The sequence below is a fragment of the Artemia franciscana genome, chromosome 13 (genome assembly GCF_032884065.1).
Source record: "Artemia franciscana chromosome 13, ASM3288406v1, whole genome shotgun sequence".
Lineage (NCBI taxonomy): Eukaryota > Metazoa > Arthropoda > Branchiopoda > Anostraca > Artemiidae > Artemia > Artemia franciscana.
In genome coordinates this window covers 10,482,236-10,506,630 of record NC_088875.1, presented here as the reverse complement: position 1 = coordinate 10,506,630, position 24,395 = coordinate 10,482,236, and the positions used below count along the sequence as shown (strand labels likewise).

The 24,395-nt window shown below is 35.1% G+C and overlaps 1 protein-coding gene across 2 annotated transcripts in view; it reads right to left on the bottom strand.

Annotated features, from left to right (window-relative positions):
• Positions 1 to 3,720: 3,720 nt before the first annotated feature.
• Positions 3,721 to 24,395, bottom strand: part of LOC136034502 (vinculin-like) — a gene marked incomplete at its 3' end in the record, with an annotated part of 72,437 nt that continues 51,762 nt past the window's right edge. Inside the window, 4 exon segments of one of the 2 annotated variants that reach the window (XM_065715721.1) lie at positions 3,721 to 4,051; positions 6,526 to 6,653; positions 12,107 to 12,271; positions 20,057 to 20,135. In XM_065715721.1, coding sequence (XP_065571793.1) covers positions 3,721 to 4,051; positions 6,526 to 6,653; positions 12,107 to 12,271; positions 20,057 to 20,135 — 703 coding nt within the window. 2 annotated transcript variants of the gene reach the window in all.

The following is a 24,395-nucleotide window of genomic DNA, read 5'->3' as shown; positions in this document are numbered from 1 at the left end:
CAATCAAAATGATCCATATAAAGGGAGACAGACCACAACCCTGCTTAACTCCTGATTTAATACGAAACCAGCTGCTAACCGCATTTACTACCTTAACCGCAGCAGTGTTATTCTCGTACATAGCACTAATCACTTTAATGTGTTTGGCTGGTATGCCATACAAGGATAAGACCTTCACTAAAGCTCTTCTACCAACAGAATGATAATCTACAAAACTAAGGACAAAAGGTGTTTGATAACTCAGGCACTTCTCAATTATTAACCTAAGAGTGAAAGTTTGGTCGACACATCTTCCACCCTTTCTAAAACCGCACTGTTCTTCTCTTATAAATTTGTCTACAGTATCTCTCAGTCTAAAAAGTATCATATTACTAAGTAATTTGTTACCTACAGAGACCAGGCAAATGCCTCAGAAAATACCACATCAATGTTATCACCTTTCTTATACAGTGGTTTAATTAGGTTTTTCCTACAATCGCTAGGTACTTCCCCTTTTTCAAAAATCCTATTCATAATCTTCAGTACCTTATTTCTAACCTCAGAGCCACCATGTTTAAGAAAAATAATTTATTACACTATCAGCACCTGCAGTCTTATTATTTTTTAGACCTTTTAGTACTGTGGCTGTACCCCATCCTTCTTGCCTGAGTAAAAAATTATAAATCGTCTAATTTCATGAATCATCTGAATTCGCCAGTCATAAGTCATTCTTCCAGGAAACATATCCCGGAAAGAAAGCATTTAAGCTCTAGAGAAAGTATTTAAGCTTTAAAAACTTTATTAAGCGTCAGTTAACAAACTCATATGTAAGCATTTGATAGACTACATTCAATTTCTGAAAATTTATTTGTAATGTCAAATTCATTTTTAGGATTAAAAAACCTCCTTAAGAAACATAAAAGGAAATTGGTGAAAAAGTGCTCAAGCATTTCGTGGTGACTATGTGGCTGTTGTGGCCTGTAACCACCTTCAAATTCTACCACCATAAGAGAGATTAGAGAATTCTTAGGTTTAATCAAAGATGAGATATGGATAGCTTGCAAAAGACTCTTGGATGCCAATAGAGGAGTCTTCCATCTGGAAGACACAGAGCCGTTCCTAGAGTTAGTGGCACCCGAGGAAAAATTATTTACAGCCCCCCCCCCCTCCGACAAAAATATAAGCAAATACACCCGAATCAAACGGAAAAATTTGATCAAAGTGCGCAACCTCCCAGCCGCGCCCGGAAGATCTGACCCAGTTGCCTCCTCCATCCCCCTTTGAACGGCTTCGAAGACATAGATAAGGCTAAAAAAGAGCATAAAATCGTTAAAAGTGACCCAATCAAAAGTCCCATTCATTCAAAGCACATCCAAGTCCTTAGTTAAGACAAGCCCTGGTTTAACCTTCATGATCAGGACGGCGATAAATCCAAAATTTCTTTTTCTAGCAGATGTCCTCTAGATCAGATAAATCATTCCACTCACATGGATCCACCTTCTTTTGCTAAGCTTTGCTATAAAATCAAAGCCAAGGGAGCAACAACCTTGTTCAAGGCCCAGCCAGGATAACATTCCTTAGCATATTCCTAAATTACTTCTAGAGAATGCATTTCATACTGAATCTTTTTGGAATACACACCAAGATCAAATCCGAGCATCTTGCACCCTACAGTTGGGAGTAATTGTCAGCTCGTTCTTCAATTCAACTCAATTATCCCTGTACATTAGTCCTGTTAACAAAATTAGTTTCGCATTTCATGCTAGGAGACCTAAAAATGATTGTCTCCCACAATTACATCCACTGACCTTCTTTGAGGAGCTTTTTCTTATTTTTCGTCGAGGAGATAAAAGAAATATACAGGCACAGAGCGTTCTGATTTCCTGACGGCGGAGAGACCAAGGAAGGACTGCTTAAATGACAACTCCACCGGAAGCTACTCGTAAAGCAATATGCTTATTTTAACAAGCAAAGGTTAAACAAATGCATAGAACTAGTAATTAAAATGGGGAAAGACGAGCGGCATATTGGTGGATTTCCAGGTACTAAGACAAAAAACAAAACAAAAAACGCAGAATAAAATGTTCTTTCACCGTTCAACTCAGCCAGTATTAGCGTGTTTTAAGCCAATAGCGGTTGGTATGAAACCTTTTTGGAGATTAGGCTAAGTTGCAAGGCTTATTAGATACATAGATAGATAAAAAGAAGTAGGTAGAGAAATAGGGGTAGATAAATAGATAGATTGATAGATAAAGAAAAGAGCAAGGATATGCACCAAAAAATCACAACATTAGAAGGAAAGTTACCGCTGTATTTTGATTTTGGCATAGAAAATAGTAAAAAATGGCATATTTTTCATTACAAAATACATAATCTTAATCATGGTGATCTCATTTTGTTCCTTTTTCTTTTGATCTGTATATTCTTTTAGCTGGAATAATCGTCGGAAGATTTACCTCCAGCCAGGGGGGTCGGATCGGTCTGGACCAGGGGGGTCCAGCCTCCTGACTATCCAGACATGGATCCCTCTTGCCCACCAACAAAAATGCTAGATCTACACCCCTGCCCCAACCACGCATTGCACTCCCAGCCAAAGGCATCGAATCAGGAGATCGTACCTGCGCAGCACAGACCATGGTTAGCATGCAAAAAAGTTTTTTTTCAACATAACCAAGGAACATAAAATAGAGAGCTTATCAAACTTTCAGGAATTCTTATACATGACCAGGTCCCATTACAAATAAATATTCAGAGGACGATATCAATCGATTCATTTTTTTTCAACAAAACTGCGGAACCCAAAATGGAGCTAAGTGTGGTTCCAGGAAGTCTTATATATGACCAGGTCCCATTAAAGCAGAGATATTCAGAAGACAAATCAACCAATTCATTTTTATTTCACTTTTTGTACGTTAAGGATTTGTTTAGCTCTTAATTTTAGTCGCTTTATAGGGCTTAAAAAATAATCAATTCTCCAAGAAGTAAAAAGGAAACAGAATTAAATAATAAATAATAAGAAATTTTTAGTGCAAAACTGTTCTAAACGAACGTTAACACATTCTCATCATTCCATTGTGCAAACGAACATACGAAATAAAACTTCCTGAACAAATCTTTTACACCAGATAGTTGGTTCATCCTAACAACACTGTATCCCTGACTCAATATCTACTGTTTTCTCTTTTACAGCAACAATAGAAATGGTCAACTCAACTCCAATGATTTTACTGTCAAACACCTTAATCAGTCATGCCGACCAGTGGCAGTCCCTGTCATAATAAAATATAAGGTACTAAACCTATAAAAATCACAGCCATACCCATTGACGTACAAATTTAAATGTTGACCTAAAATAAAACAAAGAGTCAAACTAAAACCTAACACATTGAAATATTCAACTATCTGTAAAAAAATAAAATAAACTCGGTATTTTAATCAAAGTAGTTTTCAAATTTTGTGTTTGACCTGCACATGGAATCAATCAATTTATCATGCTTCACTGATATTCCAACTAGTAACAAATACTATATATACAAAACGTTCAGTGAAATGCTGATTGCACTTACTTGGTTATTTCTCGAGGGGAACACTACCTTAAGGTCACCCTGCGGCACTGTTTACCTTATATTTACTGTTATTAATACTGTTTTTTTTTAACAACAAGGTATCTGTAATTGTTGTTTACCCACTGTCTACTCATTTTTTTTTATAGAGAGAGAAAAGATTGAAATTTGTCTTTACCTTGAGCTCCTAACATGGTTGCTTTCACTGTAGACAAGATTTTGAGCTGAGTGCCAATAGTTGGTATCCTCTCACATACTTGAAGAAGATTTGTGCGCATGCGTTTGTCAGTACATTGCCTCGCCAGATCTTTAGCCAAACGAGTCACTTCTTCACTGGCTTCAGCAATTTCCTTGGCGCAAGCAATGAGGTCCCTCTTATTGCCACCCTCTCCACGGACCAGTTGCGAAAGACGAGCCATTAGAGACGCCATTCTCTTGGCTGCCTTAACTAGATCGTTATCTTTGGAAGACCATTGCTTAACTTCTTCATGTAAACCATGGGCGGCAACCTAAAAATTCACGATGTTGGTATAAAATAGAACTAATAATAGATGTTTCTCCTTCCACATAACTTTTCTATACCCCTCTAAAAAAATTTCTTCTCTACACCTATTCCTTAAGTAGGTAGGCATGGTTGTTCAGACTATCCAACACAGTCCTCAGATAAGGTTTCAAATTATAGCCAATAGAATTTCCTTCTACTTTGGACCAAAAAAGGGCAGGATCCTCAGAATTGGCAAAAACAAGATAAAAATGTCCCAAAATTATAATCTTAAGAACAAGAAAAAAATCACTTCCTTGTAATTAGCAACAAGAAAGCAAGACCAAAAACAAATAAAAAACAAAAATAAATAAATACAAAAAATTATATAAGCTCATATAAGCATTAAGATTCTAATTATTTTTAGAGTTTTATACACTTCAAAATTAAGTTGACCAATGGATAGGTGTGGTGGTAATAAGTTAATTTCCTTTAAAGGTTTTGATTGCTAGCAAAACATCAGTTAAATATAGAATGACTTGGTTTGAAAATACCTAAAAAAGGGGAACAAATACACAAGGGGTAAGGCCTCAAATTGAAGTTTTAATTACCTCCTTCGCGGCATCCAAGCGTACAACGCATAGTGCCCGTGTTAAAATGTCAGTTCTTTTTCTTGAGAAGTTTTAAATATTTACACCACTACCTTTACCCATGAAGGTAGTGGGGATATCTTAAGAACCCCAATATTGAGCCTGAGAGCTTGATACAGTCTCGAATTTGAATCAACAGGACATCAATACACCTACATTTTGTCTGTGGTTTGAATTTCTTAAAGACAGCATTTGATATGATAAAGTTTTATCGTATCTCGCATCATGATCTAGTTCTAAGGCATATCTTTTAGAGAATTAAGAAAATTATCATCAGCGTAATATTAGAAATATAGAAGATACTTCCACGCTTCAAATGAACCTGTTGTTCGCTAGACCACGGTGTACCCAAGGCCATTAAACATCGATGTTTTTTTAAGGTATTTATCATTATCAAAACAAACAGTGCTCACTATAAACGTGAGGATCCACGAGTACAATGATAAAAACAGTTAACTTCTTGAACTTTAGAGCACAGAAAATAGGCATAAAAGAGGGATTTGCAAGGAGGGATATTGTAAGGGGCAACCTCTCTAACCTAAAATCAAACCGTCAGAATTAAAGTCATTCTTCGAGTGATCAAACCCAAGGTTTGTCTAGCCCCAAGAGCAAAATAGGAATAAAATTTTCCAAGAGCCCTCTGCCCCAAGAATGAACAATCACATGGTGTCAGAATCATCCTTGGAATTGCCTCCAAAATCAAGGAACGAAGGGGGAGCACGGTTACTCAGAGAGCCCCCCCCCCCACCCAAAAATAAGATAAGTCGTCAGATTTCATAAATTCATTAAGCGACCAAGTCACTAGGGTAAGTCTACCACAGGGACAAAGTACGAACAAAGTTTCTTAGGACAATTTCTGTTTTTAACAAATCAGGCTTTAGCCTCTATGGACACGGGCTCAAGTCTGTATTTGATGTTAACTATTAGATTACTTTATGAAACATTAAAATATACATGTGTAGCCCAACTGAAGTTCAATTTTTGCCAGATTTGTTGAATTTAAAGGAGTATGAATCACGTCAATGACTGATGAATTTAAAACAATTTAAAATGAACCGTAAAATAACTACATCTACTGCTAGCAGATAATTAAATTACAGTTCACAACTCAGTTGCTATTTTAACAGCGTCTGAAGAACTAAAATTGGGGTAGCAATTCCATCAACTTGAGAAAGTACAGATCATTATATAGCCCAAATCTGTTAAAGCTGGGTTCTAAAATGCATTTTTCTTTTTCTTTGAGAAAGAGAAGGAGAGGAGGAGAGAGAGGGAGAATGAGAGAAAGAAGTGCCCTAATTTGTTTATTTTACGGAGAGAGATGGCGAGAGGTGGGGGGAGAGAGATGGGAGCAAAATTGCCTCTTTTTTTAGATAGAGAGAAAAGAGAGAGAGTGAGAGATAGAGAGAAAGACAAAGATACATAGAGATAAATAGATAGACAGATAGAGAGAGAGAAAAGAGAGCTAATTGAATTACAAAGTAAATATTTGGAGGAAACATATTTTGTACAGACAAGTATATCTGAATAAATTTAATTCATAAAGTCGCTATCGTCCGTTCAAGCAATAACGTTTCAAGTGAATTTCCTACCAAAGCTTTTTAAACTATAAAAAGCCAATTATTTTTTAACACTGTTCACTTTTTATTAACACTTTATTTAACACTTTTTATTAACACTGTTCAATCGCAAAAAAATTGCAAAGGACTAAAACAGAAACTGAAAGAATGAACTCCTAATACAAAGATGTCACATTACAGATGGATATATAAATACTGAAAAGAAAGAAAAAACACTTAAATCGACTGCAAATATGGTATTTTGTTGATAGTTGAAACACTAAGAATAAACATACCATAATTGGTTGATTAGATTTAGGAGCTTGGCGGAATGTTTCATCTTCATCATCTGTCTCAGGTGGTGGTGGACGAGGAGGTGGAATTTCACCTCCTGGAAGAGGTGGACGTGGAGGAGCAGTAGCATCTAATAATAAGCGAATATTAGTATGTGATACATAGAAGACGATTTTAGAATGTTAAATTGGGTGCGACTGTCGCTTATTTACTTTTTTTCATCTGTTCAAACCAAAACAATTGCCAGCAAAAAAAAAAAAAAAAAAAAAAAAAAAAAAAAAAAAAAAAAAAAAAAAAAAAAAAAAAAAAAAAAAAAAAAAAACTGGAGATATATCTCAAAGACCGCGAGATGTCTCCGTTTTTGGTCATTCTCTCTTGGAGATGTCCTGCCATCTGCTGACTCCTTCACCTTATCCATGGCTTAACAGACCAATAAAGCCAAAGTGATAAAACCAAAGGATTAACGGCATTCTAGATATATTATTAAATAAAATAAAAAACTAGTTTTTTTAACTGAAAGTAAGGAGCGACATTTAAAATTTAAAACGAACAGAAATTACTCCGTGTATGAAAGGGGCTGTTCCCTTCTCAACGCCCCACTCTATACACTAAAGTTTGGCTCTTTCTCTCAATTCTACTTTATTAAACAGTAAAAAACTTTAGCGTAAAGAGCGGAGAGAATTTTTTTATAGAAAATCCCGCGCCCTTTTCATTGAATTTCTCTTCCCTCATGACATATTCCTCCAAGGAAAGATCCTCCTACATAGCCCCCTCCCCTCAACCCCACCCTCAAACCAAAAAAATCCCCCTGAAAACGTCTCTACACTTCCCAATAACCATTACTGTATGTAAACACTGGTCAAAGTTTGTAACTTATAACCCCTCCCCCAGGGACTGTGGGGAGTAAGTCATCCCCAAAGACATAGTTATTATGGTTTTCGACTATGCAGAACAAAATGTCTATCCAAAATTTTGATCCGTTGATTTGGGGAAAAAAAATGAGCATGGGAGTGGGCCTTTCGATATAGGGTTCTCCCATACGCTGAATGCGATGGTGTGATTTTCGTTAAGATTCTATGACTTCTAGTGGGTGTTTCCTCCTATTTCCCAAAATAAGGCAAATTTTCTCAGGCTCCTAACTGTTGATGACAAAGACTAAATTTGGTGAAACTTATATATTTAAAATCAGCATGAAAATCCGATTCTTTTGATGTATCTTTTAGCATAAAAATTCCGTTTTTTAGAGTTTCGTTTACTATTGAGCCGGGTCGCTCCTTACTACAGTTAACTGTTTGATATACCTGGTGCTACGAGAAAAAAAGCAGCATAGTGGGTTTGCTTGGTATAAAATTTTAGGTTGTTTCTAATCTTATTTTGCGACATCTTTCATATTTAATTGGTTAAACTTAACAAATATGAGTTTTAAATAGTTTATTATTTGGCGCTGTATTTGCTTCATCATTTTCTTTGTTTGACATCGTAGTCACTTTCCGTGTCACGGTGGCAACGCGTGGTTCAAAATACCCACCACTCTTACACTTCTTTTTGTTGGGAACAATTTTTTTTTTTAAGACTTCAATAGTACGGATTAAAGTTGAAAGAAAAGTAAATAGATTAAATAAATTATCCGCGATGATCACGAAAAACAATTAAATTATTAACATCTATTTGTTGCTTTAATTCTCAATTATTATTTTTAATGACGAAGGAATATAGCAAAAACATTTGGATGTTCCAAAAAAGTAGAAAAAAGCAAAAGTAAATAAAATGAATATCCCGTAGCAACACAGCGGTCTGTTTCAAAAGCTTCGTTATCTCAAATTCTAAGCTTACACCATTCCTTCTCGGAAGTGCAATCTGCTCATCCAAAGCAACTCTCTACAAAAGCTCTTTTTACGAGAACATAGGAATGTTCAAAAGAATAGAAGAGGACAGACAACATGTTTCTCCACTGGAAGTCACCTATCACCAAGGAAAACCAAAGAGCACGCTCCATAGAAGGTACGAGCGCAACAGTAGAGATCTCTAGACGAGACTCATCCCGGAGTGGGTGGACATCTACGCAACGGCCAACTTGAGGGAAGATTGGAGACTACTCATTGACGCCCTGTGTCTCTGGAGGAACTAAGGTCTAAAGTACGGTAATGGTAGTTTTAAAAATAAAACTGTCAAGATGAGGGCCAGCTCATTACTACTGTGGGCACCACAAACCTCCCTACAAAAAAAGGAAAAAAAAGAAGAAATGGTAACTATAAATACAAACCACCTGTTACACCAATGATGACTGTTACACCAATGATGCTAAATGGTGGAGATTTTAAATCTTAAAATTTAAATGAGATAAAAAGATTTTTAATATTTTATTGCAACCAAAACCACTTTTCCTGCCAAGACCACTTTTAGCCACAGAGAAAAGCGATATAAAGGTTTCTCATATATGTGCAAGAAACTTATATAGGCGGCATCTGGTCGAAGTGCAGTGGGGCAGACAGGCTATTCACAAGCTGATTCCCTTTAGACAGAACACATTTTTTCTAAAGTACATAAGTTAGTATAATAGGGACCCAAAATTGAGGCCCACTATCTAAAGTATAAGACTGCATACTGAGGACTCAACTATGGTAATGGGTCACAAGTACGGTGACAAGCCTAAACCATTTTTTCCTAGAAAAGCGGCAATTTTTGACAGAGCAAAAAATTTAAAACCTCAACATTTTTCAAAAGATTTATAACATTAATAAAAAAAAAACTACAATTTCGTCCCTTGAAATAGAGGTGGCTGCTGCACAACCATGTCAGGCTGTTCAAAAACATTGACAATATTGACAATTTCATTGACAATAACATATTGACAATTTCATCGCAAGGCTGTTTCAGGAGTGGTCGTCCCTCCTGCAGCAGTAGTGTCGATATGGTGTTTTTAAGTAACTGTGCTGTACTGTCTGTGTTCTTTTTTAGTGCTCCTTCTTTTTGCTTTTTTTGCAGTGACGCGTAAGATAATAAATTAGTCAACTGGGTAATATGGCCTTGCATATGGGTCACATAATCAATAAATACATCTTTATAGCCTCAGTATGTCTGTGAATGACAAATTTTAAGCCTTTCCCATACACCTCAATTCATGCACATAAGGTTTAATTAATAGCAAATAACGTTTCACAACAGCAATGAAGAGCAGGATACAACAATCCGAATAAAGTTACGTGACATCGGTCAAACATACAGGACAAAGTTAGTTTAAATTAGACTTTTTAATATAATTATTATATAGACGTGCGCTTCTACTTTCTGTGATCATTCTATCCATTACGCTTCAGGTACTTTTCCCCCTTCTTAATAATGGTAATTTAAAAAGAATCCGGATAAATTATTTCAAATTTTGCAAATTTCTTCTGTATCCTCCACATTGGACAAAAAACCGGATTCTTGTTAGAATATTTTTAGTTCCCGATACAACGTTAAAGTTGGAGATTCTTCACAGATAACTCTCCAGTACAGCTTCTGCGCGCCTATCCCCTCACCACCGTCTTATCCGTTTTTTTTTTTGTTGTTTTTGCGTGTGTATTTGTTTTTCTCTTTGTGTTTTTTTTATATTTATTTTTACTCCAAGATATTTACTTTATGTAGCGTGTGGATGAAAAATAAAATAAATAAATAAATAAGTAGGTCAAAACGAATCAAGGAGAGTTTTCAACCGCCAAAGTATTTAAGCAAAATAAAGTTTCGTAACAATAAAAGTTGTTCTTTGAGCCTGTAATGATGGAGCCCTCTCTACTTATTCCTAAAAGTATCTTTTTTCACAGCCCCCACCCCCAAAAGGAAAAGGTTGATCTGCAACAAGACAATTCGTTTACCATACTAAGATTTAAAAGACTCAATTTTTACTTTCTCCCCTTCAAAATTAAAATAATAAATTATTAAAAATATTTTATGGGTGTTTTCATGAGCTCATTACTTTTGAAATCTAAATTTTACTAATATGCGCAGTAAATAACACTGGAGATTAAGAATTTCGAGCACATGACAGCTTTTCAAATCTAACTCGGCTGAAATCAACGTCCTTCTTTTACATAGCGTTCAAGCTAGCTAGTATGTTGCAACTTCTTTTTTTCACTTCTTTTTTTTTCTTTGTTTTTAGAAGGCTAGGTTCTCTATAACAAATGGCCGATAGTATCGACACCAATAGGTTTCAGTAGAGGAACCAGGAGGTCTAGTACTAAGGCCAAGATCAGAAGGAGGAAGATCGATGGAATTTCTCATCTTTTGCAAGAAAGGCAACGAGTAAAAGAATGGAAATGTAGAATCACAAGATGTTTTGGATTGTAAAAGAGCCAAAACAAATAAAACGACCAATATGAGAGAAGAAGAATGACTAATCCCTGACAAAACAGGCAAATGTTTCTAAACTGAGAACATTCGTTATTGCTTTAAAAAAAATAAGGAAAAATGTAATAATACCCTAATTTAGCAGTTATAAACTGCAGGTAGCACACCCCCAATGAATAGGTAGTGAGGTGATCGACAGACAGTGGCGTCAATTGACGAAAATTGGGGGGAGGATAATATATTTTTGAAATCAAAGGGGAGAGGGAGGAGGGTAAATTCGTCATTATTTCCAATGCAAGTACCAAAGAAGGGTATTTTTCGATGAAAACATGTCAAAAAAATTATTTTTACAAATCTAGGAGAGTAGAACAAACAAAGTTAGGGGGCACATCCCCCCCCTGTTAATTGGAACTGCTGTCAGAGCTATTGAAATTATAAAAACTCGTGAGTAAGGGTGAATACAAATAGCGAAAAAAGGCTTCGCTCCATTTGTAAAATGCAAATAATTGTCAAAATACCAAAAACTGAGATTAGATGTTGTGTTTTATTGGATAATAAAATACCATTGGATCCAACATTACCTACTCGTATACTATCCACTGGACCCAATGGGTAGTATACGAGAGATAACGACCTTCCAAACCACACTTAGGGGTAATACCATTCCCAAGGTGTAAATGAGGAACATGATGGAAAGCTATTGGTCTAGCAAGGATAACAACAAAGGGGGCAGGATGGGAAAACATCGCCTTTGGAGAAAGACATATGCAAAAAGTGCGAATTCTTGTAGTTATCAATTGTGAGGGGAAAACGACACTTAAAAAAAAAAAACGAACACCATGTCTTCCCCCATCTTCATCAGAGAAGATTGCTCTGGCTTACATTCTTCTATATAAAGTACGTGAAAAGGGCTAAAAGGGCTGAAAAAGGGCTATCTCAAATGTAGTCCAGGATAACAACACGAGAATATTGGAATAAAATATAAGCATTGCAAATAAAGCATCAAACCAAGATTTCCCAAAAAAACTGCATAATATGCCCCTTAAAGGTAGGAGTTACTCCTCCCCCACATGCAACACCTCTGCCGACAACTATAGTACATGATATCACATTAACCCTTGTAATCGAGAACGCGTTCGCAAGGCGTACATCAGGTTTTCCCGTCTGAAGTACCTTTAAGGGGCATATGTTTTTATATATATTTTATAATATTGGTATTAAGCCAATCACCATGCTTGCAACTATTGTTAGTTCTACCTTCTATTTGCTGGTAATTTGCGTACGTGTGAAATTCCTTGTCAGGAGAGATTATTTGTCGAAGCATTGATTGTAAGTCTGCACCTGAACTACAAGTCGCATTGTTAGATCCAAGGCTGCGACTTGTCGCGTTGTTACTTCCACCATGCTGAGATGATTGAAATGCTGACAGAACAATTAAAATAAGCTTAGAAGGTGGTAGTGTGTAAGCCATACATCATTTCTCTTCTTTTCTTTCTATTTCTTTTTTTTCAAAATTTTATATGAAAATTTATATCATCCTTTAATCATTAAAAAAAATTAACTTTTTTCCCCTTGAAGAAGAACTGAAGGTCTTTTTTGTCAATGAGCAACAAATTATCCACACAGATATCGAATCAATTTCTAAATCGATCTCGATGTCAAATCGGTGTACGCTTTAGATTTGATGTAAAATTCATAAAACCAACTTTGTAGATTCGTAGGCACATTGGCCACAAAATATTAAAGTATTTTAACAGTCAATTTTACTTACAGAAAGTGATAGAAAGTACCATTTTCAAACTCAAAAAGAGCATAGAAACTTCTGTTGTCTCTGACAAATTGAATAAGAAAAAAAAATTAATGACAAACTTAATAAGAAAATTTAATGAAATATTCAACGAGTAAAAATGGAAAGTTTCAGATCGTCTATGAGAAAAAAAAAATCATTTATCCAACTAAATCATGAAGCTAATTCTAAAAACTTAAAAGCCAATTTTTCCTCTACCTTTTTGTACTTATTTTTCCTATACGTTTTAAATAGCCTATGATTGTGTACTAACATTACCCAAACAATTTATAAATAACAAAAAGGTTTAAACACTACTGAATATGCCTAATTCATGAAAATTCATGTTAGGTTCAAATAAACTGAACTGAAATCCAGATTTTAATAAAATTCAAAATTGTTTCTTTTCAATTTTTCTGTAGTTCTACTGGTTAATGCTGCTCTCTCAATGGCACTAGTAGGTTTTATTGCCTCTCAATTGTCTCTTATCAGTTTCACACTCACTGTACTTTATCAGTTTCACACTCACTGTATCTAGTACCCGGTTAAACCCTACCCCACGAATTTTCTTAAAACTTCTACAAAAAAAAATACATAGAAACAATTTTTGTTGACATTTGTAAGAGTTGTTTTTGGTACCCCCCCCCCCCCCAACACCTCCCTCCATACTATAAAGAAAAAAATTCTCGACACTGCCCTGCTGTAGATAGAAGTAAACACAGATAAATTAAAATCTGAATATTTTCTAGAGTAAAATATTTGGACATAATAACCAAATCATTGGGTTCACTCCCGTCAGTTGTCTTATGGGTTAATTGTTATTATTGTTTAACTATTGGAAATTTTATAGTTATTGTTATTATAATCCTTTATTAGTTTGTATTATGGTCTTACTTAATGTAGTGACCGAGCTACTCAACAGCCGAACTGGTGAAAAGTCAACGCAAATGTAATAGTTGATATATTAAGAAAATTTCCCTAATTTTCTATAGAATTCATTTTACAAAAGTCCTTGACACTAGCAAAATGAATAAATGATTCCATTTTAAAGCCTCAGTGAAGGTTTTTCTTTCTACATAATGCAGAAGTAAGAGCAGTGAAAGTTGTTTTTGGAAACATAGTTGAAGTTTTTGCTCTACGATTCCTTAGAAATTCTCCGAAATCCTTAGAAATCGGTTTCCCGGAAGAAAATTTCAGAATTATAACCCGGAAAGAAAATTCATGCCCCTCTAGAAATGAATGCACTGAAGGTTGTTTCCAGAAATACAGTCGAGGTTATTGGTCAATGATTCCTTAGAAATCATTAGAAATTAGTTCCTCAAAGGAATTTTGGGATTATAGCCCAAAAGGAAATTACCTTTTAAAATTACTTTCAATCACAGCTTGGAGTGAAATAAGGACTTTCGATCCTGTTGAATCACTCCTTGTGATGACAGTTGCATACGTGGTTGATTAGATTCTGGTGGAAGATTCTGGCGCATCCCAGTCAAATCTCCGCGGTTTGTCACTCCACTCAGCATCCAGACGGCGTTTGAATACATCTGTTGATTCAGCAGAAGAAGTGTTCTCCTTGAGGTTGTTCCAGAGGTTCACAATCCGGTTCGAGAAGAAGCTGCGTCTTGCTCCAGTCCTTGCATGAAGTTTGTGGATTCGTTTTGGGTGTCCTTGTATTATGTGGGAGGAATCAATCTCCAGGAGCTCATTTTCTTGATTGGTAGAGAGGAGTTTGTGCGCCTGGATCTTGTCCCCACGTTTCCGCCTGTAGACTAAAGAGGTGAGGTTGAGTTCCCTCAGCCGTTCACTGTAGGGCTTGTTTTCCATAACGGCAATCAGCTTAGTGGCATTGAATTTGCTCAAGAACTACCTCGTCCTTTTCGAATCGAGGAGTGGCCAGGATGGTCCCCGTCTCCAAGCTCGATCGTACTAGTCCTTTGTAGAGCTTGGTGATTACATGTCTACTTCTGCTGGTAATGCTGTGTTTAATGATGCCTAGGGCTCTGGTAGCATTGGCTGAGATCGTCTATGAATGGGAGCTAAAATTCAACTGGGAATCTACAACAACTCCAAGGTCTCTCTCCTCCTGGACATGCTCCAGTATATGGTGACTCCCTGGGTTTTGGGTCATAAGGTACTGTTGCTTGGGGTTGTTGTGTCCGAAGTGCATGACCTTGCATTTTTCAGTGTTGAATTCCAGCAACCATCTTTTGACCCAGGAGCACATGTGGTTGAGATCAGTTTGGAGGGATTGGAGGGCAGAAGGGGTGTTGGCAGGACCTATGAGCTTTGAATAGTCCGCATAAAGAGTGGTTTTGTTACTGGTGATAAGGGCTAGCTCATTTATGTATATATTAAAAAGACTTTGGCCCAGAACACTGCCCTGGGGGACCCCGCTGGTGACTTTGACTTCATCAGAGAGTGCGTGACTGTTTGGTAATGTGGTCACTTTCACTTGCTGCGTTCTGTCCCTAAGAAAATCCTCGATTCAACTGATCACTTGTGGACTAAGAGATAGGGTACGTAGCCTGTGAATGAGGTAGCGGTGACAAACTTAGTCGAAAGCTTTGGCTAGATCCAGCAAGATTATTCCCACTGGTACTCCTTTCTCTAGTAGGTCACTTACAAGACTGTAAGACTTAAGAAGGTTTGCATCGACCGATCTATTAGAACGAAAACCATGCTGGCTACTGCTAATGAGTGAGTTAGCCTCAAACTGGTTAATGATGCGTTTGTTGGCAATTCTCTCCATGACCTTGCATGCCACATAGGTAAGGCCGATAGGTCTACAGTTTGCTGCTGAAGTTTTGCTACCCTTCTTATGAATTGGGATGACTATTGCCTTCTTCCAATCCCTTGGAAGCTTTCCTTGTGTTAGCGACAAGCTGATAAAGCAGGGCTTAGTTCCTTCAGCAGTCGTGGACTCAGACCATCATGTCCAGTCGATTTGTTGGCATGAAGCTCCTTAAGCTGTTCGGTTACTTCTTCGAGTGTGACCGGTGAGTATAACATTGGGAAGAGAGTGTGAGCCTGTTCTGCTAGTGTGAGGGTTGGCTGGGGGTCATCCTTAGAAAACACTGAGACAAACGGCTGATTCAGAAGGTTAGCTTTTTCGGGGGCGCAGGAAGAGACTGAGCTGTTATTTTCCAGGTCTGGCACTGAGTGTCTGCCTGGTTTTTGCAAGGAGATATGTTTCCAGAATAACTTAGGGTTTTCCTTGACATTTTTGGCCAGATGTTCTTCGTAGTTTGCAGTGAGTTTCCGTGTTTCTTTTCTGAGGAGGTTCCTGGCGATTTTGTACTTCTTGTATACTGTTGTAGTTTTTTGTTTCACGAACTTCTCCCAAAGTTTTTTCTTCCTATTGCATAGTTTCTTGATTATTGGGGTGAGGAAAGGTAGAGTTTTCGGTTTCTTTTTCCATGTCACACTGGTGTGTTTCGCTTGGCTCTCTAGTAGGGTATTTTTGAGGGTTAGCCATGAAGCTTCCAAATCATCTGAGATCAGAGTTTCCAAATTGGCTCTATCAGCTCTTCCACCATCATCTTGTAATTAGTAAAGGATTGCTTAGTATATTTTGATGGTTTGGAGTTGAGTTGTATAGATGAGGACTGGCATGTGGTCACTTGAGCTAATCGGCTCAAGAAACTTTACCTCTAAAAAGCAAAGCAGTAAAAGTTATTTCCGTAACATAGTCGAAGTTATTGCTCTTTGATTCCTTAGATATCCTTAGAAATTTCTTCCCCGAAAGCAATTTCGGGATAATAATCCCCGAAGGGAAATCGCATTACCCTCTAGAAAGGAAAGAATTGAAAGTTATTTTCCGAAATATAGTTGAAGTTATTGGTCTTTGATTCAGAAATCCTCACTAGAACGTTGTCTGAAGGGTCACTAGTGGCCTCTAACGCCTGTTATGATATTATTCACTATACTTGCTATGGGATCTATTCACATAAACTGAAATTTTTAGAGAGCAAAAATACTGATACATTTTATCCCATAAAAAGGTTTTAAACATGAAATCACATTCAGCTTTATAGCTTTATGCCTCAGCAGCTTCATTATGCTTAGTTGTTAAAAGTTTAACAGATAGATACATAAATATAGCATTGAAAAAGACCCGAAAAGCCCTCAGTACTGTATCCAAAATGAGGGGTCACTAGCGGCTCGTTAGCGCCTGCTATGGTGTTATTTTATGTATTATATTATTTGTATATATTATTCTATGATCTTACTATATAGTATTATTAGTAAATTACAAAGGATGTACTCGGAATGTGAATAATAATGGAAGGAAACATAATAATCTTAAGATTGAAATCACGCGAATTGTTATTACTACTACCAATAACAACTCACCGCAGCACCAAGCCACCTGAGGCCGATACAGCTTCTGTCATCCTTTATCCGCAGAACGTGCCCTAGCCACCCCAACCTTTCTCACTATAGCCCTAGAAGGCAAGATTGAGCCATACTTTCCGTACAGCATACTGCTTGAAATACGGTCAGTCAGTCGGGTACCCAAGAAAATCTGTGGGCAAATTTTCTGGAAAAGATCTAGCGAATTTTCCGCCATTTTTGATGCTTCACAACCATATTTAACCACTGTCATCACCGCAGCTTCCAATATTTGAGACGTATCTTCCTATTCTTCCAAACATTTTTTCAACTGTGAATAAAATTCCTGGGCCAAGGCTATTCTGCTTTAGATATCTTCACTGCACCCTCACTACCGTCTTTACTTGTAATACTACCGAGGTAAGTGAAGCTGTCCACTTGATCGACCTTTTCGTCACCCAGCATCACCTCTTCATCTTCAGTTATTCCTAGCCTTAACGACTTAGTCTTCTTAACATTAATTTTCAAATCTATTCTAGCACCCTGAACTCGCAAAACCTCTAAAAGTTAACTTAAATCACTCCCACTCTCATCAAGAATACTTATATCATCAGCAGAAAAGTTTTTCTTCGCCATTTTATTCCGTGTTCTTCCATTGCCTTTCCTGTGCTCCTTAAGACAAAGTCAATAAAAATGATCCATATAAATGGGGATAGAAAACAACCTCCATAAGACTAAGACTAATCCTCCATAAGACTCCATAAGCTCCATAAGACTAAGTCCATCAAAATGATCCATATAAAGGGGGATAGAATACAACCCTGCTTAACTCCTGATTTAATACAATACCAGCAACTAACCTCATTTCCTACCTTAACCTCAGCACTGATAGCACTAATCATTTGAATTTATTTGTCTGGTTTATCATACAAGGAGAAGACCCTTGCTAAAGCTCTTCTATTAGCTGATTCAAACGCTTGCTCATAATTTATAAAACTTAAGACTAAAGGAGTTTGGTAACTCAGACCCTTCTCAACTATTAACCTAAGACACATCCTCTACCCTTCCTAGAACCATTATTTTTGAGTTGTTTAAGGTTTGTAAGATACTATCAGACACAGTGACGGTAAAATTTAAGAGACAGTTAAGTTAAGAATCTCTGGATATTTCGGTCATATATGCAGTAGCCATCCTCATCAGATAAAATGAATTGTTGTATGAATTGCATTAATCAATAGGATTTGTTCCTATGGAACGGTTATTTTTACATCATGGAAAGGCAGTGTGGTCTTCAAAATACCTGTGCTGCATCTAAAACGTATCCAAGATATCAGCTATATATATATATATATATGTATATTTTCAATATTTAATTAACCGGTAGAGTTTGATGTTTACACGCTACTTTGACTCTAGTTAATTCTCCAGGCTCTGTTTAAATCGGTTACAACGTATTGTTAGGGGGATGGGATGTCGGAGATACCGAGCCTAATCTGGCAAAAATTAAACTGCTTGACGACCCCACCTAAAATTTCATTAAATCTGAATATTCCTATCTCTAGCAGAATACGGGAGAAGCTAATGATTTCTCTAGAATTCAAGGTAAGTAGGTGTCGACTTTTAGTTTTCTGTCATTTATAGTGATCTCTTATCCCTTATACTGATTACCCCTCTTAAACACTCTTATTCCTCTTATACTGATCTCTAGAAGTTATAACAAGACCGCCCAATCAATTCTAAATAGTTTGGCGACCCCACCTAACTTGTTAGGAATAGACCGTAGAATGGCATAGCCAAATAGAAAATATCACTCCGGTTGGATATGGGCTGGATTGGCAGGAATGAAATTGTCGGAGCCTAATTTGGCGAGAATTGAACTGCTTCTATCTTAATCAATTCTGAATCTTTGATTGTAGAATTGTTCAGGGACAACATTTTAAAATTCCCTGAACTTAAGAAAGGAAGCATCTACGGCTAAGGTTACTATATTGATGGTATATACGTTACTATAACGTTACGATATTACCACAAAAATGTGCTCCTTCTCTCCTTCCCTGAAAAAGATTGTAGCATGTTTCAACTACAAATCAGACTTGTAGAAGAACCTGCTAAAATTAATACCAAACTTGCAATCCTTATTATTACTAAGAATTTTAAATAATATTATTAAAAATATTTTATTGTTATTAATAATTCTTATTGTTATTATATATTTGAAATTCTTATTACGACAGGTCTTTTGGAATGTAGCTTTTATAACGGTCGTAAATAGCTAAAAACGCAAAAAAAAAAACGTAAAACATAAAATTAAAAAAATATAAAATATTTCTTGTAAATTTAGCGTAATTTGTTTAATATTTTTCTTCTTTTTTTAAATTGCGTTCGGTGATTAGTAGAAAATTTTCTATATTGACTAAAGGTTATATACGCATATTCATACTTTTTCTAGTTTTGGAGAAAATAAGCCCAGGGATGCAGAAGACAGGAACAATGTACAATATTTTGAAGAAAACTATATATATGTATACCATCATTTTTGTTAGATGGATTTTTTGGTAGACCATCATTTTTGATGGTCTACCAAATGATGGTAGATTCCATCTACCATCATTTTTGGTAGATGGATGCTCATCTACTCATATATTGCAATAGTTTTAATCTCTACGGTTTCTTGTTTCCACTTTTAAGGCTTTTCATTCATATTTTTAGTTTTGTTTCTTTATAATAGCAATAAATTTTGTAAAATTAAAGAATAGTAATTCTTTAAGTAAGTAATTAATTAAGTAGTAAGTAATTAATTAAGCAGTAAGTAATTAATTAAGTAGTTAATTAAGTATAGTAAGAGTAATTAGCACTGATTTGTTTAGTCCTAGAATCCATTTAACTTTCTCAATACAAAAATATTTCTATGCATGGCTAATAAAACAAGCAAAATTAAATATATATATATATGTACCACCATTCTTGTTAGATGCATGATGGATGCTAACCTACTCATATATTGCAATATTTTTTCTATTTGATCCAGCATCTGTTCAGGTAATAAAACTATAGTCTAAAATCACTTTAGAAGACTACCATAAGATTGTTACCTTGACCGTACTGATCGAACCCGTTGATGGTGTCATCCATTGTTACACCTCGTCGTACTTGACCAACAGATTCAATTAGCTAAAAAATGTAAAGAAGGTGAGTTATTGAGACATTAAAACATAAAGAAAGTAGCAAATTGTAACTTTTTCAGTTACAATTAAAATTAAATTAAAAACAGAAAAAAAGGAAAGATTAAAAAGGAAAAGGCTAAAAGGAAAAATTAGAAAAAGGCTGATGATGACAATATGAAAGCAAATTAGCTAACGATAAAAATTTGAAATACAGAGAAAGGATTGTACTAAGTGAAAAAAGCCCAGAAACAAATCATGCCTCTAGGGTAACAACAAAAATCCAGGTCTGAGTAGTGTAAAAAGCCTAGGCCTTACTTAAATATTCCTGGGTTGAAGACTAATTGTGAGGATTAGAGTAAATCAGTGGCGTCAGTTAACCCATATCACGGGCGTGCATATTTTTTTAAGATATAAGGGGGGGGGAGTAAATTTATTTTTCAAGGGAGATTAAAAAAAAATACGCGGAACTACGCAATTCTTTAAAAAATCTCTACTACAATGGATTTCAGGGTAACCTCCGTTAAAATCAACGTATTTCTCCAGTTAGTGTTTCAGTCCTTTCAGGCCATTGTTGAAGAAATGAAGAAACCCCTTTATGAGCTATATTTTGTTGCGTGTTTTGCTCCATGGATGCTATTAAAATAGAGGTTACATAAAATAGAGGCTATTAAAATAGAGCTTTGGGAATAAATAAATTTCAGATGGAGCTAGGCTTAGGCTATAAGCTGGATATGACGGTAATTTCCACGAAAATGATCTCAGAACTTTTTTTAATGGGTGAAGAATGCACTGGGACACAATTATGATGGAAGAAGATTTCACGATGACGCTTTCCTGAACGCTTTTAGATGATTCTGCTTTTATTTCCTTGAAATTCATACGTAATAGGCTCCCGTGACAGTTTTTCGATCTTTAAAAGTCTACAAACAAAACTTGTGCAGAGTTCTACTAAACAGTTCTATGAGTTCTACTAACCTTGTTGACAGAAACGCCAGGTATTTTTTTTACTGTCCCTTGGTTTTTTCCAGATTTTTTTTTTCCATTGAAAGTACCAAACAAGATAGGTAACAAAATAGTATTCAGCAAAAATACCGAAAAAAGTATTTTCCAAAATCTAGGAAGGGAGCATTTACCTCCTCACCTCGCAGTTGATGACACTCCTGTCAATCTTACATAAAAATCATAACCTTTAATACACTATTCCCCCTATCCCTACATATTCTTTTCTTTTTTAAATACTTCTCTCCCCCTTCAAGACTTACCTCCCCCTCTCCTTATTCCATGCCCACTCTAATCCTCCTCCTTTTATCCATCATGATGCCATCAATAGCAAATCGACTGAAGTTAACCTCACTTTACCCCAGCTGTAGACGAAAATCTAGGTCTGGGTAGAAATAGAAAATAAGACCGTATATACGGGTTAGTGCGCCGAAAATTGATTATTTGTTTAAGTGAAATTTACAGCCTGTAATAGACTGTCACTAGTAGCTTTGTCATTTCATATTTGTCAAGACTTTAAGAAAAGTAGAAGAAAATTTATTAAACTATAAAATATCTGAAGACTATTAAAAAAAAAAGTTATCTGATGTTCTTTGGGGAAAAGACTTTCAATTATTTTTGGGCATTAATCCTCATTCTTATTTTTTAACAAGTGATAATAACACCTAATCAAACAGTTCGTGGTAACGAACTGTAGTAAGGAGCGACCCGGCTCAATAGTAAACGAAACTCTAAAAAACGGAATTTTGATGCTAAAAGATATATCAAAAGAATCGAATTTTCATGCTGATTCTAAATATATAAGTTTCATCAAATTTAATCTTTGTCATCAAAAGTTACGAGCCTGAGAAAATTTGCCTTATTTTGGAAAATAGGGGGAAACACCCCCTAAAAGTCAAAGAATCTTAACGAAAATCACACCATCGCATTCAGCGTATCAGAGAACCCTAAAGCAAAACTTTCAAGCTCCTATCTACAAAAATGTGGAATTTCGTATTTTTTGCCAGAAGACAGATCACGGTTGCGTGTTTATTTATTTGTTTGTTTGTTTCTTTTTTTTTCAGGGGTGATCGTATCGAGCAAGTAGTCCTAGAATCTCGCAATAGGGCTCATTCTAACGGAAATGAAAAGTTCTAGTGCCCTTTTTAAGTGACCAAAAAAATTGGAGGGCACCTAGGCCCCCTCCCACGCTCGTTTTTTCCCAAAGTCAATGGATCAAAATTTTGAGATAGCCATTTTGTTCCGCATAGTCGAAAACCATAATAACTATGTCTTTGGAATGACTCACTCCCCCAAAGTCCCTGGGGGAGGGGCTGCAAGTTACAAACTTTGTCCAGTGTTTACATACAGTAATGGTTATTGGGAAGTGTACAGACGTTTTCAGGGGGATTTTTTTGGTTTGGGGGTGGGGTTGAGGAGAGGGGGCTATGTGGGAGGATCTTACCTTGGGGGAATATGTCATGGGGGAAGAGAAATTCAATGAAATGAAAAGGGCGCGGGATCTTCTAGCATTAATATATAAAAAAAAAAAAATGAAAAAATAAACATGAAAAAGTTTTTTCAACTGAAAGTAAGAAGTAGCAATAAAACTTAAAATGAACAGAGATTATTATGCATATGAGGGGTTCTAAAAATACTTTAGCATAAAGAGCGAGGTATTTAGGAGGAGATAAATACCTTACTCTTTAAGCTAAAGTATTTTTAGTAATTTCAACTATTTATTCTACGGCCTTTCTGATTCAGAGGTCATTCTTAAAGATTTGGGACAAAACTTAAGATTTAGTGTAAAGAGCGAGGTATTAACGATGGGACAAACCCCCTCATATACATAATAAAAATATAAGAATATAAAAAGTTTGTTACGTAAGTTAATTCTTAAGTTACGTATATTTTTTACTAATAAAAACGTTCGTTAAAAGTTAAAAGGTCTAGTTGCCTTTTTAAGTAACCGAAAAATTGGAGGGCAACTAGGCCTCCTTCCCCACCCCTTATTTCTCAAAATCGTCTAATCAAAACTAAGAGAAAGCCATTTAGCCAAAAAAGAATTAATATGAAAATTTCATTTTAATAATTTATGTGCGGAGAGCCAAAATCAAAAATGCATTAATTCAAAAACGTTCAGAAATTAAATAAAAAAACTAGTTTTTTGAACTGAAAGTAAGGAGTGACATTAAAACTTAAAACGAACAGAAATTACTCTGTATATGAAATGGGTTGTCCCCTCCGCAATCCCTCGCTCTTTACGCTAAAGTTTGACTCTTTGCCACAATTCTGCTTTTTAGAACAATGAAAAGCTTTAGCGTAAAGAGCGAGGGATTGCGGAGGGGACAACCCATTTCATATACGAAGTAATTTCTGTTCGTTTTACTTTTAATGTGACTCCTTACTTTCAGTTCAAAAAACTATTTTTTTTTATTTAATGACTGCATAAGGCTAGTAATCACTTCATTGTTTGATTAAACGCCATCAAACAATGAAGCCATATATTATATATATATATATATATATATATATATATATATATAAATATGTATATATATATATATATATATATATATATATATATATATATATATATATATATATATATATATATATATATATAAATATATAAATATATATATATATATATATATATATATATATATATATATATAAATATATATATATATATATATATATATATATATATATATATATATATATATATGTATATATATATATATATATATATATATATATATATGTATATATATATATATATATATATATATATATATATATATATATATATATATATATATATATATATATATTGTATATAAATGACTGCATAAAGCTAATAATCAATTCATTGTTTGATTAAACGCCAAAATAGATAAAAAAAAACCTAAGCACTGGATTTGGCCAAATTAAGGGTCAGACAAGCTTGTGAAATTCAGATATTTATCAACTCCGTTTCAGAGAAGTAAACGTTAAAACTTATCTTTTCATTTATTATCCTCATTTATTTATTTTCGTCTATATGTATATATATATATATATATATATATATATATATATATATATATATATATATATATATATATATATATATATATATATATATATATATACATATATATATATATATATATATATATATATATATATATATATATATATATATATATATACATATATATATATATATATATATATATATATATATATATATATATATATATGTATACATATATATATAAATATGTATATGCATATATATATA